Raw genomic sequence first — 18,779 nt, forward strand, 5'->3', positions numbered from 1 at the left:
ACCCTCATTACCCAGTGTACCCTCAAACACCCTCTGTCTCAATACCCAGTGTACCCTCAAAACCCTCTGTCACAATGCCCAGTGTACCCTCAAAACCCTCATTACCCAGTGTACCCTCAAACACCCTCTGTCTCAATACCCAGTGTACCCTCAAACACCCTCTGTCTCAATACCCAGTGTACCCTCAAACACCCTCTGTCTCAATACCCAGTATACCCTCAACAACCCTCTGTCTCAATACCCAGTATACCCTCAACAACCCTCTGTCACAATACCCAGTATACCCTCAACAACCCTCTGTCTCAAAGCCAGTATACCCTCAACAACCCTCTGTCACAATACCCAGTATACCCTCAACAACCCTCTGTCTCAATACCCAGTGTACCCTCAAACACCCTCTGTCTCAATACCCAGTGTACCCTCAAACACCCTCTGTCTCAATACCCAGTGTACCCTCAAAACCCTCATTACCCAGTGTACCCTCAAAAACCCTCATTACCCAGTGTACCCTCAACAACCCTCTGTCTCAATACCCAGTGTACCCTCAAACACCCTCTGTCTCAATACCCAGTGTACCCTCAACAACCCTCTGTCTCAATACCCAGTGTACCCTCAAACACCCTCTGTCTCAATACCCAGTGTACCCTCAAAAACCCTCATTACCCAGTGTACCCTCAACAACCCTCTGTCACAATACCCAGTGTATCCTCAACAACCCTCTGTCTCAATACCCAGTGTACCCTCAACAACCCTCATTACCCAGTGTACCCTCAACAACCCTCTGTCTCAATACCCAGTGTACCCTCAAACACCCTCTGTCTCAATACCCAGTGTACCCTCAACAACCCTCTGTCTCAATACCCAGTGTACCCTCAAACACCCTCTGTCTCAATACCCAGTGTACCCTCAAAACCCTCTGTCACAATGCCCAGTGTACCTCAAAAGCCCTCATTACCCAGTGTACCCTCAACAACCCTCTGTCTCAATACCCAGTATACCCTCAACAACCCTCTGTCTCTATACCCTCAAAAACCCTCTGTCTCAATACCCAGTATGCCCTCAAAAGCCCTCATTACCCAGTGTACCCTCAACAATCCTCTGTCTCAATACCCAGTGTACCCTCAACAACCCTCTGTCTCAATACCCAGTGTACCCTCAACAACCCTCTGTCTCAATACCCAGTGTACCCTCAAAAGCCCTCATTACCCAGTGTACCCTCAACAACCCTCTGTCTCAATACCCAGTGTACCCTCAACAACCCTCTGTCTCAATACCCAGTGTACCCTCAACAACCCTCTGTCTCAATACCCAGTATACCCTCAACAACCCTCTGTCTCAATGCCCAGTGTACCCTCAACAACCCTCTGTCACAATACCCAGTATACCCTCAAAAACCCTCTGTCTCAATACCCAGTATACCCTCAAAACCCTCTGTCTCAATACCCAGTATACCCTCAACAACCCTCTGTCTCAATACCCAGTATACCCTCGACAACCCTCTGTCTCAATACCCAGTATACCCTCGACAACCCTCTGTCTCAATACCCAGTGTACCCTCAAAAAACCCTCTATCACAATTGCCAGTGTACCCTCAAAAACCCTCATTACCCAGTGTACCCTCAAACACCCTCTGTCTCAATACCCAGTGTACCCTCAAACACCCTCTGTCTCAATACCCAGTGTACCCTCAAACACCCTCTGTCTCAATACCCAGTATACCCTCAACAACCCTCTGTCTCAATACCCAGTATACCCTCAACAACCCTCTGTCACAATACCCAGTATACCCTCAACAACCCTCTGTCACAATACCCAGTATACCCTCAACAACCCTCTGTCACAATACCCAGTATACCCTCAACAACCCTCTGTCTCAATACCCAGTGTACCCTCAACAACCCTCTGTCTCAATACCCAGTGTGCCCTCAAACACCCTCTGTCTCAATACCCAGTATACCCTCAGAACCCTCTGTCACAATACCCAGTATACCCTCAACAACCCTCCTCTGTCACAATACCCAGTATACCCTCAACAACCCTCTGTCACAATACCCAGTATACCCTCAACAACCCTCTGTCTCAATACCCAGTATACCCTCAACAACCCTCTGTCTCAATACCCAGTGTACCCTCAACAACCCTCTGTCACAATGCCCAGTGTACCCTCAACAACCCTCTGTCTCAATACCCAGTATACCCTCAACAACCCTCTGTCTCAATACCCAGTGTACCCTCAAAACCCTCTATCACAATGCCCAGTGTACCCTCAAAACCCTCATTACCCAGTGTACCCTCAAACACCCTCTGTCTCAATACCCAGTGTACCCTCAAACACCCTCTGTCTCAATACCCAGTATACCCTCAACAACCCTCTGTCACAATACCCAGTATACCCTCAACAACCCTCTGTCTCAATACCCAGTGTACCCTCAACAACCCTCTGTCACAATGCCCAGTGTACCCTCAACAACCCTCTGTCACAATACCCAGTATACCCTCAACAACCCTCTGTCTCAATACCCAGTATACCCTCAACAACCCTCTGTCTCAATACCCAGTGTACCCTCAAAACCCTCTATCACAATGCCCAGTGTACCCTCAAAAACCCTCATTACCCAGTGTGCCCTCAAACACCCTCTGTCTCAATACCCAGTGTACCCTCAAACACCCTCTGTCTCAATACCCAGTGTACCCTCAAACACCCTCTGTCTCAATACCCAGTGTACCCTCAACAACCCTCTGTCACAATGCCCAGTGTACCCTCAACAACCCTCTGTCACAATACCCAGTATACCCTCAACAACCCTCTGTCTCAATACCCAGTATACCCTCAACAACCCTCTGTCTCAATACCCAGTGTACCCTCAACAACCCTCTGTCACAATGCCCAGTGTACCCTCAACAACCCTCTGTCTCAATACCCAGTATACCCTCAACAACCCTCTGTCTCAATACCCAGTGTACCCTCAAAACCCTCTATCACAATGCCCAGTGTACCCTCAAAACCCTCATTACCCAGTGTACCCTCAAACACCCTCTGTCTCAATACCCAGTGTACCCTCAAACACCCTCTGTCTCAATACCCAGTGTACCCTCAAACACCCTCTGTCTCAATACCCAGTGTACCCTCAACAACCCTCTGTCACAATGCCCAGTGTACCCTCAACAACCCTCTGTCACAATACCCAGTATACCCTCAACAACCCTCTGTCTCAATACCCAGTATACCCTCAACAACCCTCTGTCTCAATACCCAGTGTACCCTCAACAACCCTCTGTCACAATGCCCAGTGTACCCTCAACAACCCTCTGTCTCAATACCCAGTATACCCTCAACAACCCTCTGTCTCAATACCCAGTGTACCCTCAAAAACCCTCTATCACAATGCCCAGTGTACCCTCAAAAACCCTCATTACCCAGTGTACCCTCAAACACCCTCTGTCTCAATACCCAGTGTACCCTCAACAACCCTCTGTCACAATGCCCAGTGTACCCTCAACAACCCTCTGTCTCAATACCCAGTATACCCTCAACAACCCTCTGTCTCAATACCCAGTATACCCTCAACAACCCTCTGTCTCAATACCCAGTGTACCCTCAAAAACCCTCTATCACAATGCCCAGTGTACCCTCAAAAACCCTCATTACCCAGTGTACCCTCAAACACCCTCTGTCTCAATACCCAGTGTACCCTCAAACACCCTCTGTCTCAATACCCAGTGTACCCTCAAACACCCTCTGTCTCAATACCCAGTGTACCCTCAACAACCCTCTGTCACAATGCCCAGTGTACCCTCAACAACCCTCTGTCACAATACCCAGTATACCCTCAACAACCCTCTGTCTCAATACCCAGTTTACCCTCAAAAACCCTCTATCACAATGCCCAGTGTACCCTCAAAAACCCTCATTACCCAGTGTACCCTCAAACACCATCTGTCTCAATACCCAGTGTACCCTCAAACACCCTCTGTCTCAATACCCAGTGTACCCTCAAACACCCTCTGTCTCAATACCCAGTATACCCTCAACAACCCTCTGTCACAATACCCAGTATACCCTCAACAACCCTCTGTCTCAAAGCCAGTATACCCTCAACAACCCTCTGTCTCAATACCCAGTGTACCCTCAACAACCCTCATTACCCAGTGTACCCTCAACAACCCTCTGTCTCAATACCCAGTGTACCCTCAAACACCCTCTGTCTCAATACCCAGTGTACCCTCAACAACCCTCTGTCTCAATACCCAGTGTACCCTCAAACACCCTCTGTCTCAATACCCAGTATACCCTCAACAACCCTCTGTCTCAATACCCAGTATACCCTCAACAACCCTCTGTCTCAATACCCAGTATACCCTCAACAACCCTCTGTCTCAATACCCAGTATACCCTCAACAACCCTCTGTCTCAATACCCAGTGTACCCTCAACAACCCTCTGTCTCAATACCCAGTGTACCCTCAAACACCCTCTGTCACAATGCCCAGTGTACCCTCAACAACCCTCTGTCTCAATACCCAGTATACCCTCAACAACCCTCTGTCTCAATACCCAGTATACCCTCAACAACCCTCTGTCTCAATACCCAGTGTACCCTCAAAAACCCTCTATCACAATGCCCAGTGTACCCTCAAAACCCTCATTACCCAGTGTACCCTCAACAACCCTCTGTCTCAATACCCAGTGTACCCTCAAACACCCTCTGTCTCAATACCCAGTATACCCTCAACAACCCTCTGTCTCAATACCCAGTATACCCTCAACAACCCTCTGTCTCAATACCCAGTGTACCCTCAAAACCCTCTGTCACAATGCCCAGTGTACCCTCAAAACCCTCTGTTACCCAGTGTACCCTCAACAACCCTCTGTCTCAATACCCAGTATACCCTCAACAACCCTCTGTCTCAATACCCAGTATACCCTCAACAACCCTCTGTCTCAATACCCAGTGTACCCTCAAAACCCTCTGTCTCAATACCCAGTGTACCCTCAAACACCCTCTGTCTCAATACCCAGTGTACCCTCAAACACCCTCTGTCTCAATACCCAGTGTACCCTCAAACACCCTCTGTCTCAATACCCAGTGTACCCTCAACAACCCTCTGTCACAATGCCCAGTGTACCCTCAACAACCCTCTGTCACAATACCCAGTATACCCTCAACAACCCTCTGTCTCAATACCCAGTGTACCCTCAAAACCCTCTATCACAATGCCCAGTGTACCCTCAAAAACCCTCATTACCCAGTGTACCCTCAACAACCCTCTGTCACAATACCCAGTGTACCCTCAAAACCCTCTCATTACCCAGTGTACCCTCAACAACCCTCTGTCACAATACCCAGTGTACCCTCAAACACCCTCTGTCTCAATACCCAGTGTACCCTCAACAACCCTCTGTCTCAATACCCAGTGTACCCTCAAACACCCTCTGTCTCAATACCCAGTGTACCCTCAAAACCCTCATTACCCAGTGTACCCTCAAAGCCCTCATTACCCAGTGTACCCTCAACAACCCTCTGTCTCAATACCCAGTATACCCTCAACAACCCTCTGTCTCAATACCCAGTATACCCTCAAAACCCTCTGTCTCAATACCCAGTGTACCCTCAAACACCCTCTGTCTCAATACCCAGTGTACCCTCAAACACCCTCTGTCTCAATACCCAGTATACCCTCAAAACCCTCTGTCTCAATACCCAGTATACCCTCAACAACCCTCTGTCACAATACCCAGTATACCCTCAACAACCCTCTGTCTCAATACCCAGTGTACCCTCAACAACCCTCTGTCTCAATGCCCAGTGTACCCTCAACAACCCTCTGTCTCAATACCCAGTATACCCTCAACAACCCTCTGTCTCAATACCCAGTATACCCTCAACAACCCTCTGTCTCAATACCCAGTGTACCCTCAAAAACCCTCTGTCACAATGCCCAGTGTACCCTCAAAAACCCTCATTACCCAGTGTACCCTCAAACACCCTCTGTCTCAATACCCAGTGTACCCTCAAACACCCTCTGTCTCAATACCCAGTGTACCCTCAAACACCCTCTGTCTCAATACCCAGTGTACCCTCAACAACCCTCTGTCACAATGCCCAGTGTACCCTCAACAACCCTCTGTCTCAATACCCAGTATACCCTCAACAACCCTCTGTCTCAATACCCAGTTTACCCTCAAAAACCCTCTGTCACAATGCCCAGTGTACCCTCAAAACCCTCATTACCCAGTGTACCCTCAACACCCATCTGTCTCAATACCCAGTGTACCCTCAAACACCCTCTGTCTCAATACCCAGTGTACCCTCAAACACCCTCTGTCTCAATACCCAGTATACCCTCAACAACCCTCTGTCTCAATACCCAGTATACCCTCAACAACCCTCTGTCACAATACCCAGTATACCCTCAACAACCCTCTGTCTCAAAGCCAGTATACCCTCAACAACCCTCTGTCTCAATACCCAGTATACCCTCAACAACCCTCTGTCTCAATACCCAGTATACCCTCAACAACCCTCTGTCTCAATACCCAGTGTACCCTCAACAACCCTCTGTCTCAATACCCAGTGTACCCTCAACAACCCTCATTACCCAGTGTACCCTCAACAACCCTCTGTCTCAATACCCAGTGTACCCTCAAACACCCTCTGTCTCAATACCCAGTGTACCCTCAAAAACCCCTGTCTACCCAGTGTACCCTCAAACACCCTCTGTCTCAATACCCAGTGTACCCTCAAAACCCTCTGTCACAATGCCCAGTGTACCCTCAAAAACCCCTCATTACCCAGTGTACCCTCAACAACCCTCTGTCTCAATACCCAGTATACCCTCAACAACCCTCTGTCTCAATACCCAGTATACCCTCAACAACCCTCTGTCTCAATACCCAGTATACCCTCAACAACCCTCTGTCTCAATACCCAGTGTACCCTCAAAACCCTCTATCACAATTGCCAGTGTACCCTCAAAACCCTCATTACCCAGTGTACCCTCAAACACCCTCTGTCTCAATACCCAGTGTACCCTCAAACACCCTCTGTCTCAATACCCAGTGTACCCTCAAACACCCTCTGTCTCAATACCCAGTATACCCTCAACAACCCTCTGTCTCAATACCCAGTATACCCTCAACAACCCTCTGTCACAATACCCAGTATACCCTCAACAACCCTCTGTCACAATACCCAGTATACCCTCAACAACCCTCTGTCACAATACCCAGTATACCCTCAACAACCCTCTGTCTCAATACCCAGTGTACCCTCAACAACCCTCTGTCTCAATACCCAGTGTACCCTCAAACACCCTCTGTCTCAATACCCAGTATACCCTCAGAACCCTCTGTCACAATACCCAGTATACCCTCAACAACCCTCTGTCACAATACCCAGTATACCCTCAACAACCCTCTGTCTCAATACCCAGTATACCCTCAACAACCCTCTGTCTCAATACCCAGTATACCCTCAACAACCCTCTGTCTCAATACCCAGTGTACCCTCAACAACCCTCTGTCACAATGCCCAGTGTACCCTCAACAACCCTCTGTCTCAATACCCAGTATACCCTCAACAACCCTCTGTCTCAATACCCAGTGTACCCTCAAAAACCCTCTATCACAATGCCCAGTGTACCCTCAAAAACCCTCATTACCCAGTGTACCCTCAAACACCCTCTGTCTCAATACCCAGTGTACCCTCAAACACCCTCTGTCTCAATACCCAGTATACCCTCAACAACCCTCTGTCTCAATACCCAGTATACCCTCAACAACCCTCTGTCTCAATACCCAGTGTACCCTCAACAACCCTCTGTCACAATGCCCAGTGTACCCTCAACAACCCTCTGTCACAATACCCAGTATACCCTCAACAACCCTCTGTCTCAATACCCAGTATACCCTCAACAACCCTCTGTCTCAATACCCAGTGTACCCTCAAAACCCTCTATCACAATGCCCAGTGTACCCTCAAAAACCCTCATTACCCAGTGTACCCTCAAACACCCTCTGTCTCAATACCCAGTGTACCCTCAAACACCCTCTGTCTCAATACCCAGTGTACCCTCAAACACCCTCTGTCTCAATACCCAGTGTACCCTCAACAACCCTCTGTCTCAATGCCCAGTGTACCCTCAACAACCCTCTGTCACAATACCCAGTATACCCTCAACAACCCTCTGTCTCAATACCCAGTATACCCTCAACAACCCTCTGTCTCAATACCCAGTGTACCCTCAACAACCCTCTGTCACAATGCCCAGTGTACCCTCAACAACCCTCTGTCTCAATACCCAGTATACCCTCAACAACCCTCTGTCTCAATACCCAGTGTACCCTCAAAAACCCTCTATCACAATGCCCAGTGTACCCTCAAAACCCTCATTACCCAGTGTACCCTCAAAAACCCTCATTACCCAGTGTACCCTCAAACACCCTCTGTCTCAATACCCAGTGTACCCTCAAACACCCTCTGTCTCAATACCCAGTGTACCCTCAACAACCCTCTGTCACAATGCCCAGTGTACCCTCAACAACCCTCTGTCACAATACCCAGTATACCCTCAACAACCCTCTGTCTCAATACCCAGTATACCCTCAACAACCCTCTGTCTCAATACCCAGTGTACCCTCAACAACCCTCTGTCACAATGCCCAGTGTACCCTCAACAACCCTCTGTCTCAATACCCAGTATACCCTCAACAACCCTCTGTCTCAATACCCAGTGTACCCTCAAAAACCCTCTATCACAATGCCCAGTGTACCCTCAAAAACCCTCATTACCCAGTGTACCCTCAAACACCCTCTGTCTCAATACCCAGTGTACCCTCAACAACCCTCTGTCACAATGCCCAGTGTACCCTCAACAACCCTCTGTCACAATACCCAGTATACCCTCAACAACCCTCTGTCTCAATACCCAGTATACCCTCAACAACCCTCTGTCTCAATACCCAGTGTACCCTCAAAAACCCTCTATCACAATGCCCAGTGTACCCTCAAAAACCCTCATTACCCAGTGTACCCTCAAACACCCTCAATACCCAGTGTACCCTCAAACACCCTCTGTCTCAATACCCAGTGTACCCTCAAACACCCTCTGTCTCAATACCCAGTGTACCCTCAACAACCCTCTGTCACAATGCCCAGTGTACCCTCAACAACCCTCTGTCACAATACCCAGTATACCCTCAACAACCCTCTGTCTCAATACCCAGTTTACCCTCAAAACCCTCTATCACAATGCCCAGTGTACCCTCAAAAACCCTCATTACCCAGTGTACCCTCAAACACCCTCTGTCTCAATACCCAGTGTACCCTCAAACACCCTCTGTCTCAATACCCAGTGTACCCTCAAACACCCTCTGTCTCAATACCCAGTATACCCTCAACAACCCTCTGTCACAATACCCAGTATACCCTCAACAACCCTCTGTCTCAAAGCCAGTATACCCTCAACAACCCTCTGTCTCAATACCCAGTGTACCCTCAACAACCCTCATTACCCAGTGTACCCTCAACAACCCTCTGTCTCAATACCCAGTGTACCCTCAAACACCCTCTGTCTCAATACCCAGTGTACCCTCAACAACCCTCTGTCTCAATACCCAGTGTACCCTCAAACACCCTCTGTCTCAATACCCAGTATACCCTCAACAACCCTCTGTCTCAATACCCAGTATACCCTCAACAACCCTCTGTCTCAATACCCAGTATACCCTCAACAACCCTCTGTCTCAATACCCAGTATACCCTCAACAACCCTCTGTCTCAATACCCAGTGTACCCTCAACAACCCTCTGTCTCAATACCCAGTGTACCCTCAACACACCCTCTGTCACAATGCCCAGTGTACCCTCAACAACCCTCTGTCTCAATACCCTGTATACCCTCAACAACCCTCTGTCTCAATACCCAGTATACCCTCAACAACCCTCTGTCTCAATACCCAGTGTACCCTCAAAAACCCTCTATCACAATGCCCAGTGTACCCTCAAAAACCCTCATTACCCAGTGTACCCTCAACAACCCTCTGTCTCAATACCCAGTATACCCTCAACAACCCTCTGTCTCAATACCCAGTATACCCTCAACAACCCTCTGTCTCAATACCCAGTGTACCCTCAAAAACCCTCTATCACAATGCCCAGTGTACCCTCAAACACCCTCTGTCTCAATACCCAGTGTACCCTCAAACACCCTCTGTCTCAATACCCAGTGTACCCTCAAACACCCTCTGTCTCAATACCCAGTGTACCCTCAACAACCCTCTGTCACAATGCCCAGTGTACCCTCAACAACCCTCTGTCACAATACCCAGTATACCCTCAACAACCCTCTGTCTCAATACCCAGTGTACCCTCAAAAACCCTCTATCACAATGCCCAGTGTACCCTCAAAACCCTCATTACCCAGTGTACCCTCAACAACCCTCTGTCACAATACCCAGTGTACCCTCAAAACCCTCATTACCCAGTGTACCCTCAACAACCCTCTGTCACAATACCCAGTGTACCCTCAAACACCCTCTGTCTCAATACCCAGTGTACCCTCAACAACCCTCTGTCTCAATACCCAGTGTACCCTCAAACACCCTCTGTCTCAATACCCAGTGTACCCTCAAAAACCCTCATTACCCAGTGTACCCTCAAAAGCCCTCATTACCCAGTGTACCCTCAACAACCCTCTGTCTCAATACCCAGTATACCCTCAACAACCCTCTGTCTCAATACCCAGTATACCCTCAAAAACCCTCTGTCTCAATACCCAGTGTACCCTCAAACACCCTCTGTCTCAATACCCAGTGTACCCTCAAACACCCTCTGTCTCAATACCCAGTATACCCTCAGAACCCTCTGTCACAATACCCAGTATACCCTCAACAACCCTCTGTCACAATACCCAGTATACCCTCAACAACCCTCTGTCTCAATACCCAGTGTACCCTCAACAACCCTCTGTCACAATGCCCAGTGTACCCTCAAAACCCTCATTACCCAGTGTACCCTCAAACACCCTCTGTCTCAATACCCAGTGTACCCTCAAACACCCTCTGTCTCAATACCCAGTGTACCCTCAAACACCCTCTGTCTCAATACCCAGTGTACCCTCAACAACCCTCTGTCACAATGCCCAGTGTACCCTCAACAACCCTCTGTCACAATACCCAGTATACCCTCAACAACCCTCTGTCTCAATACCCAGTTTACCCTCAAAACCCTCTATCACAATGCCCAGTGTACCCTCAAAACCCTCATTACCCAGTGTACCCTCAAACACCATCTGTCTCAATACCCAGTGTACCCTCAAACACCCTCTGTCTCAATACCCAGTGTACCCTCAAACACCCTCTGTCTCAATACCCAGTATACCCTCAACAACCCTCTGTCTCAATACCCAGTATACCCTCAACAACCCTCTGTCACAATACCCAGTATACCCTCAACAACCCTCTGTCTCAAAGCCAGTATACCCTCAACAACCCTCTGTCACAATACCCAGTATACCCTCAACAACCCTCTGTCTCAATACCCAGTATACCCTCAACAACCCTCTGTCTCAATACCCAGTGTACCCTCAACAACCCTCTGTCTCAATACCCAGTGTACCCTCAACAACCCTCATTACCCAGTGTACCCTCAACAACCCTCTGTCGCAATACCCAGTGTACCCTCAAACACCCTCTGTCTCAATACCCAGTGTACCCTCAAAAACCCTCATTACCCATTGTACCCTCAAACACCCTCTGTCTCAATACCCAGTGTACCCTCAAAAACCCTCTGTCACAATGCCCAGTGTACCCTCAAAAGCCCTCATTACCCAGTGTACCCTCAACAACCCTCTGTCTCAATACCCAGTATACCCTCAACAACCCTCTGTCTCAATACCCAGTATACCCTCAAAAACCCTCTGTCTCAATACCCAGTGTACCCTCAAACACCCTCTGTCTCAATACCCAGTGTACCCTCAACAACCCTCTGTCTCAATACCCAGTGTACCCTCAAACACCCTCTGTCTCAATACCCAGTATACCCTCAACAACCCTCTGTCTCAATACCCAGTATACCCTCAACAACCCTCTGTCACAATACCCAGTATACCCTCAACAACCCTCTGTCACAATACCCAGTATACCCTCAACAACCCTCTGTCTCAATACCCAGTGTACCCTCAACAACCCTCTGTCTCAATACCCAGTGTACCCTCAAACACCCTCTGTCACAATGCCCAGTGTACCCTCAACAACCCTCTGTCTCAATACCCTGTATACCCTCAACAACCCTCTGTCTCAATACCCAGTATACCCTCAACAACCCTCTGTCTCAATACCCAGTGTACCCTCAAAAACCCTCTATCACAATGCCCAGTGTACCCTCAAAAACCCTCATTACCCAGTGTACCCTCAAACACCCTCTGTCTCAATACCCAGTGTACCCTCAAACACCCTCTGTCTCAATACCCAGTGTACCCTCAAACACCCTCTGTCTCAATACCCAGTATACCCTCAACAACCCTCTGTCTCAATACCCAGTATACCCTCAACAACCCTCTGTCACAATACCCAGTATACCCTCAACAACCCTCTGTCTCAAAGCCAGTATACCCTCAACAACCCTCTGTCACAATACCCAGTATACCCTCAACAACCCTCTGTCTCAATACCCAGTATACCCTCAACAACCCTCTGTCTCAATACCCAGTATACCCTCAACAACCCTCTGTCTCAATACCCAGTGTACCCTCAACAACCCTCTGTCTCAATACCCAGTGTACCCTCAACAACCCTCATTACCCAGTGTACCCTCAACAACCCTCTGTCTCAATACCCAGTGTACCCTCAAACACCCTCTGTCTCAATACCCAGTGTACCCTCAACAACCCTCTGTCTCAATACCCAGTGTACCCTCAAACACCCTCTGTCTCAATACCCAGTGTACCCTCAAAAACCCTCATTACCCAGTGTACCCTCAAACACCCTCTGTCTCAATACCCAGTATACCCTCAACAACCCTCTGTCACAATACCCAGTATACCCTCAACAACCCTCTGTCTCAATACCCAGTATACCCTCAACAACCCTCTGTCTCAATACCCAGTATACCCTCAACAACCCTCTGTCTCAATACCCAGTGTACCCTCAAAAACCCTCTATCACAATGCCCAGTGTACCCTCAAAAACCCTCATTACCCAGTGTACCCTCAAACACCCTCTGTCTCAATACCCAGTGTACCCTCAAACACCCTCTGTCTCAATACCCAGTGTACCCTCAAACACCCTCTGTCTCAATACCCAGTGTACCCTCAACAACCCTCTGTCACAATGCCCAGTGTACCCTCAACAACCCTCTATCACAATGCCCAGTGTACCCTCAACAACTCTCATTACCCAGTGTACCCTCAAACACCCTCTGTCTCAATACCCAGTGTACCCTCAACAACCCTCTGTCTCAATACCCAGTGTACCCTCAAACACCCTCTGTCTCAATACCCAGTGTACCCTCAACAACCCTCTGTCACAATGCCCAGTGTACCCTCAACAACCCTCTGTCACAATGCCCAGTGTACCCTCAACAACCCTCTGTCTCAATACCCAGTGTACCCTCAAAAACCCTCTATCACAATGCCCAGTGTACCCTCAAAAACCCTCATTACCCAGTGTACCCTCAACAACCCTCTGTCACAATACCCAGTGTACCCTCAACAACCCTCTGTCTCAATACCCAGTGTACCCTCAACAACCCTCATTACCCAGTGTACCCTCAACAACCCTCTGTCTCAATACCCAGTGTACCCTCAAACACCCTCTGTCTCAATACCCAGTGTACCCTCAACAACCCTCTGTCTCAATACCCAGTGTACCCTCAAACACCCTCTGTCTCAATACCCAGTGTACCCTCAAAAACCCGCATTACCCAGTGTACCCTCAACAACCCTCTGTCTCAATACCCAGTATACCCTCAACAACCCTCTGTCTCAATGCCCAGTGTACCCTCAACAACCCTCTGTCTCAATACCCAGTATACCATCAACAACCCTCTGTCTCAATACCCAGTGTACCCTCAAAAACCCTCATTACCCAGTGTACCCTCAAACACCCTCTGTCTCAATACCCAGTATACCATCAACAACCCTCTGTCTCAATACCCAGTATACCATCAACAACCCTCTGTCTCAATACCCAGTGTACCCTCAAAACCCTCATTACCCAGTGTACCCTCAAACACCCTCTGTCTCAATACCCAGTGTACCCTCAAAAACCCTCATTACCCAGTGTACCCTCAAACACCCTCTGTCTCAATACCCAGTGTACCCTCAAACACCCTCTCTCAATACCCAGTGTACCCTCAACAACCCTCTGTGTCAATACCCAGTGTACCCTCAACAACCCTCTGTCTCAATACCCAGTGTACCCTCAACAACCCTCTGTCACAATACCCAGTATACCCTCAACAACCCTCTGTCTCAATACCCAGTGTACCCTCAACAACCCTCTGTCTCAATACCCAGTGTACCCTCAAAAACCCTCTATCACAATGCCCAGTGTACCCTCAAAAACCCTCATTACCCAGTGTACCCTCAAACACCCTCTGTCTCAATACCCAGTGTACCCTCAAACACCCTCTGTCTCAATACCCAGTGTACCCTCAAACACCCTCTGTCTCAATACCCAGTATACCCTCAACAACCCTCTGTCACAATACCCAGTATACCCTCAACAACCCTCTGTCTCAATACCCAGTATACCCTCAACAACCCTCTGTCTCAATACCCAGTATACCCTCAACAACCCTCTGTCTCAATACCCAGTGTACCCTCAAAACCCTCTATCACAATGCCCAGTGTACCCTCAAAAACCCTCATTACCCAGTGTACCCTCAAACACCCTCTGTCTCAATACCCAGTGTACCCTCAAACACCCTCTGTCTCAATACCCAGTGTACCCTCAAACACCCTCTGTCTCATTACCCAGTGTACCCTCAAACACCCTCTGTCTCATTACCCAGTGTACCCTCAAACACCCTCTGTCTCATTACCCAGTGTACCCTCAAACACCTGACCCATCTAACCCAGTGTACCCTCAAACACCTGACCCATCTAACCCAGTGTACCCTCAAACACCTGACCCATCTAACCCAGTGTACCCTCAAACACCTGACCCATCTAACCCAGTGTACCCTCAAACACCTGACCCATCTAACCCAGTGTACCCTCAAACACCTGACCCATCTAACCCAGTGTACCCTCAAACACCTGACCCATCTAACCCAGTGTACCCTCAAACACCCTCTGTCTCATTACCCAGTGTACCCTCAAACACCCTCTGTCTCATTACCCAGTGTACCCTCAAACACCCTCTGTCTCATTACCCAGTGTACCCTCAAACACCCTCTGTCTCATTACCCAGTGTACCCTCAAACACCTGACCCATCTAACCCAGTGTACCCTCAAACACCTGACCCATCTAACCCAGTGTACCGTCAAACACCTGACCCATCTAACCCAGTGTACCCTCAAACACCTGACCCATCTAACTCCAATCTAATTCCATTTCACCATCTTTCAATTGTTCTGAATGTCCTTCAGTTGTTCATCAGTTGTTTAAGAATCTGCTTTTACTGTCTGAGAAAAATAAAATGCAGTATGTTATACGAATGACCACTAGAGGGAGGAGTACCCTCATTCCAAGCAGTTGTCATCCAGCATGTGAACGAAAATTGTGAAGAAGTATTGGCGAGCGAGTGCTGAGGGTACCTGGGGGTTAAAATTGAGAGAGGACAATGAGGTTGAAAGAGTGAAGGATTTAGGATTTTGAAGAAGTTAACGAAAATAATATCACTTTTCATGTACTGCTCTGCTACTTAAATGTTGCTGTCCCCAGGTCTAAAATAATATACTGTGTTGTGTTCGTGAGTCTGATGTTTGTGCCAGTGTGTGTCACCTAAGAGTCAGTGCTAGTGTGTGTTTCCTATGAGTCTGTCTGTCTGTCACTGTGTCTCTATTTCCCTCTCTCTCTGCTTCTCATTTTCTCATCTCCTTAAATCAATCCATCTACTTCTCTCCTCTATAAATCTACCCATCTCCCTCCTCTTCTCTTCCTTACCTCCTCTCCCCTTCCCTCCTCCCTCCCCTCATTACCATTCTGCCCATCTCCTTTCTCTCTCATCTGTCCCCTTTCCTCCTCCTCTCCTCCTCCCCTGTGATCTCTGTGGGAATGGCATTTTTAAAAGAATGCCTCATGCTGTGGCTTTAACCCATTCCTGTGTATGTGTCCACACACACACACACACACACACACACACGCACACACCAATGTCCCGTAAATAAGCACCAGTGTAGCCACTGTCCTGCTGCTCTGTGAATCAACAAGAATAATTAAAATGACAAGCAGATTCTCAACCGTGACCACTGAGATGAAGCTGTGTGTCATTGGTGGTCACTGGAATGACACAGAACGAGTCAGGCTAATTCGCTTTAGAAAGACCCTGTAGCCATATTGTATAAGCAGTAATCTATCTCTCTTTCTCTCCCTCCCTCCCCCAGGGTGATGGAACATTCTGACTCTAACCGGATGTCGACCCAGAACATCGGCATAGTGTTCGGTCCCACCCTGATGCGTCCGGAGAGGGACAATGTTAACATGGCCATCAACATGGTCTACCAGAACCAGGCCGTGGAGCTCATTCTCAATGAGTTTGACCGTATCTTCAGACCCAGCAACTTTACATCCCTCTGACATCCATTCAGCCTAGGAAACCGAACCTACAACCCACCCAGCCCCAAGGACCCAGTCAGCACAGAACACCGAACCTACAACCGACCCAGCCCCAAGGACCCAGTCAGCACAGAACACCGAACCTAGAACTCACCCAGCCCCAAGTACCCAGTCAGCACAGAACACCGAACCTACAACACACCCAGCCCCAAGGATCCAGTCAGCACAGAACACCGAACCTATAACACACCCAGCCCCAAGGACCCAGTCTAGAGCCCACCCAAGCCTATCCCAACCAGCCTGAACCCAACTCAGTGACCTGAACCATCTTTGGACCCAACCCCTCTGGTACTGTATCCTCCAACACCCAAACCCAACCTGAGCCAAACACAGAGACCAGAACCGACAGAACCAGACATGCTGTGAAAGGGACACCAGCTTCTCCTCGCATTCTTCTTACTTACTCCCTGTAGTATCAACTAGTGGTAAAAACATAGGTGGGTGAACTGCATTACACCCCCTGGTATCAACACCAGCTTAACTCACCTCATCCCACGGCACGGAGAAAGACCTGGGAACTGGAGGAAAAGCCCATATGGATCATGTACAGTATGTTTCCTTATCTCCTGTTGTAGTGTAGTAGCAACTACAGCCCAACTCGCCTCCGCCAAACACAACGGCAGCACCAAGCTGTTTAATCTTTGTGCCACTGTCTATTAACTGTCTACAATAAAGTTATTGAGAAGTTTTCAAACGTGATCCTTGTCAGACTTTGTGTCGTGACTGGAGAATGAATCCAGACTTTAAAACGACCTTAGTTCAGTTATAATGACAGAGCAATGGAATGCCTATATTATGTACCTCAAGTCTAATTGTATTGGTTTCGTACACATATTATGCAGATGTTATCTCAGATGTAGCGAAATGCTTCTGTTTCTAGCTCCAACCATGCAGTATACCTAACAATACACACAAATCCCCCCTAAAAAATGTAAATGAAGAAATATCAGAACGAGCAATGTCCGAGTCCGGAATATAAATATACTGTACATTGAGTGTACAAAACATTAAGAACACCTTCCTAATATTGAGTTGCACCCCCCCTCCCACCCCCTTTTCAGAGCAGCATGGACTCTACAAGGTGTTGAAAGCGTTCCACAGGGATGCTGGCCCATGTTGACTCCAATGCTTCCTACAGTTGTATCAAGTTGGCTGACAGCCCTTTGGGTGGTGGAACATTCTTGATACACACGGGAAACTGTTGAGCGTGAAAAACCCAGCAGCGTTGCAGTTCTTGACAAAAACCGATGCACCTGGCACCTACTACCATACCCCGTTCAAAGGTACTCACGTCTTTTACCATGCCCATTCACCCTCTGAATGACACACATACCCAATCCATGTCTCAATTATCTCAAGGCTTAAAAATCCTTCTTTAACCCGTCTCCTCCCATTCATCTACGCTGATTGAAGTGGATTTAACAAGTGACCAATAAGGGATCATAGCTTTCATGTTGATTCACCTGGCCAGTCAGTGTATGTCATGGAAAGAGCAGGTGTTCTTAATGTTTTGTAAAGTGTATCTATACAGTATATGTATATAATAGTGTGTATGGACAGTAGATGAATATAAAAGGTGTGTACAGCAGTAATTTTATAAGATGGTGTGTGTATAGGCAGTATGGACAGTATAAAATACAATACAATTTTACTGGTCACAGACACGTGTTTATCAAATCAAAGTTTATTTGTCATGTGCGCCGAATACAACAGGTGTAGACCTTACAGTGAAATGCTTACTTACAGGCTCTAACCAACAGTGCAAAAAAGGTATTAGGTGAACAATAGGTAGGTAAAGAAATAAAACAACAGTAAAAAGACAGGCTACATACAGGTAGTGAGGCTACATACAGACACCGGTTAGTCAGGCTGATTGAGGTAGTATGTACATGTAGGTATGGTTAAAGTGACTATGCATATATGATGAACAGAGTTTAGCAGATGTTAATGCGAGTGTATGCTAATAGTTCCGACAGTGCAGTAATATCTAACAATTTC

General features: G+C 48.1%; 1 protein-coding gene across 5 annotated transcripts in view; it reads left to right on the top strand.

Moving 5' to 3' along the window:
- Window positions 1-17,480, top strand: part of arhgap9 (Rho GTPase activating protein 9) — a 91,470-nt gene extending 73,990 nt beyond the window's left edge. For all 5 annotated transcript variants that reach the window (XM_042330067.1, XM_042330063.1, XM_042330058.1 and 2 more), the window contains one exon: window positions 16,550-17,480. In XM_042330067.1, coding sequence (XP_042186001.1) covers window positions 16,550-16,742 — 193 coding nt within the window. In that variant the 3' untranslated portion in view covers window positions 16,743-17,480. The remainder of the gene's footprint in view (window positions 1-16,549) is intronic.
- The last annotated feature ends 1,299 nt before the right edge of the window (window positions 17,481-18,779 follow it).

The sequence above is a fragment of the Oncorhynchus tshawytscha genome, linkage group LG02 (genome assembly GCF_018296145.1).
Source record: "Oncorhynchus tshawytscha isolate Ot180627B linkage group LG02, Otsh_v2.0, whole genome shotgun sequence".
In the NCBI taxonomy this organism is placed as follows: Eukaryota; Metazoa; Chordata; class Actinopteri; order Salmoniformes; family Salmonidae; genus Oncorhynchus; species Oncorhynchus tshawytscha.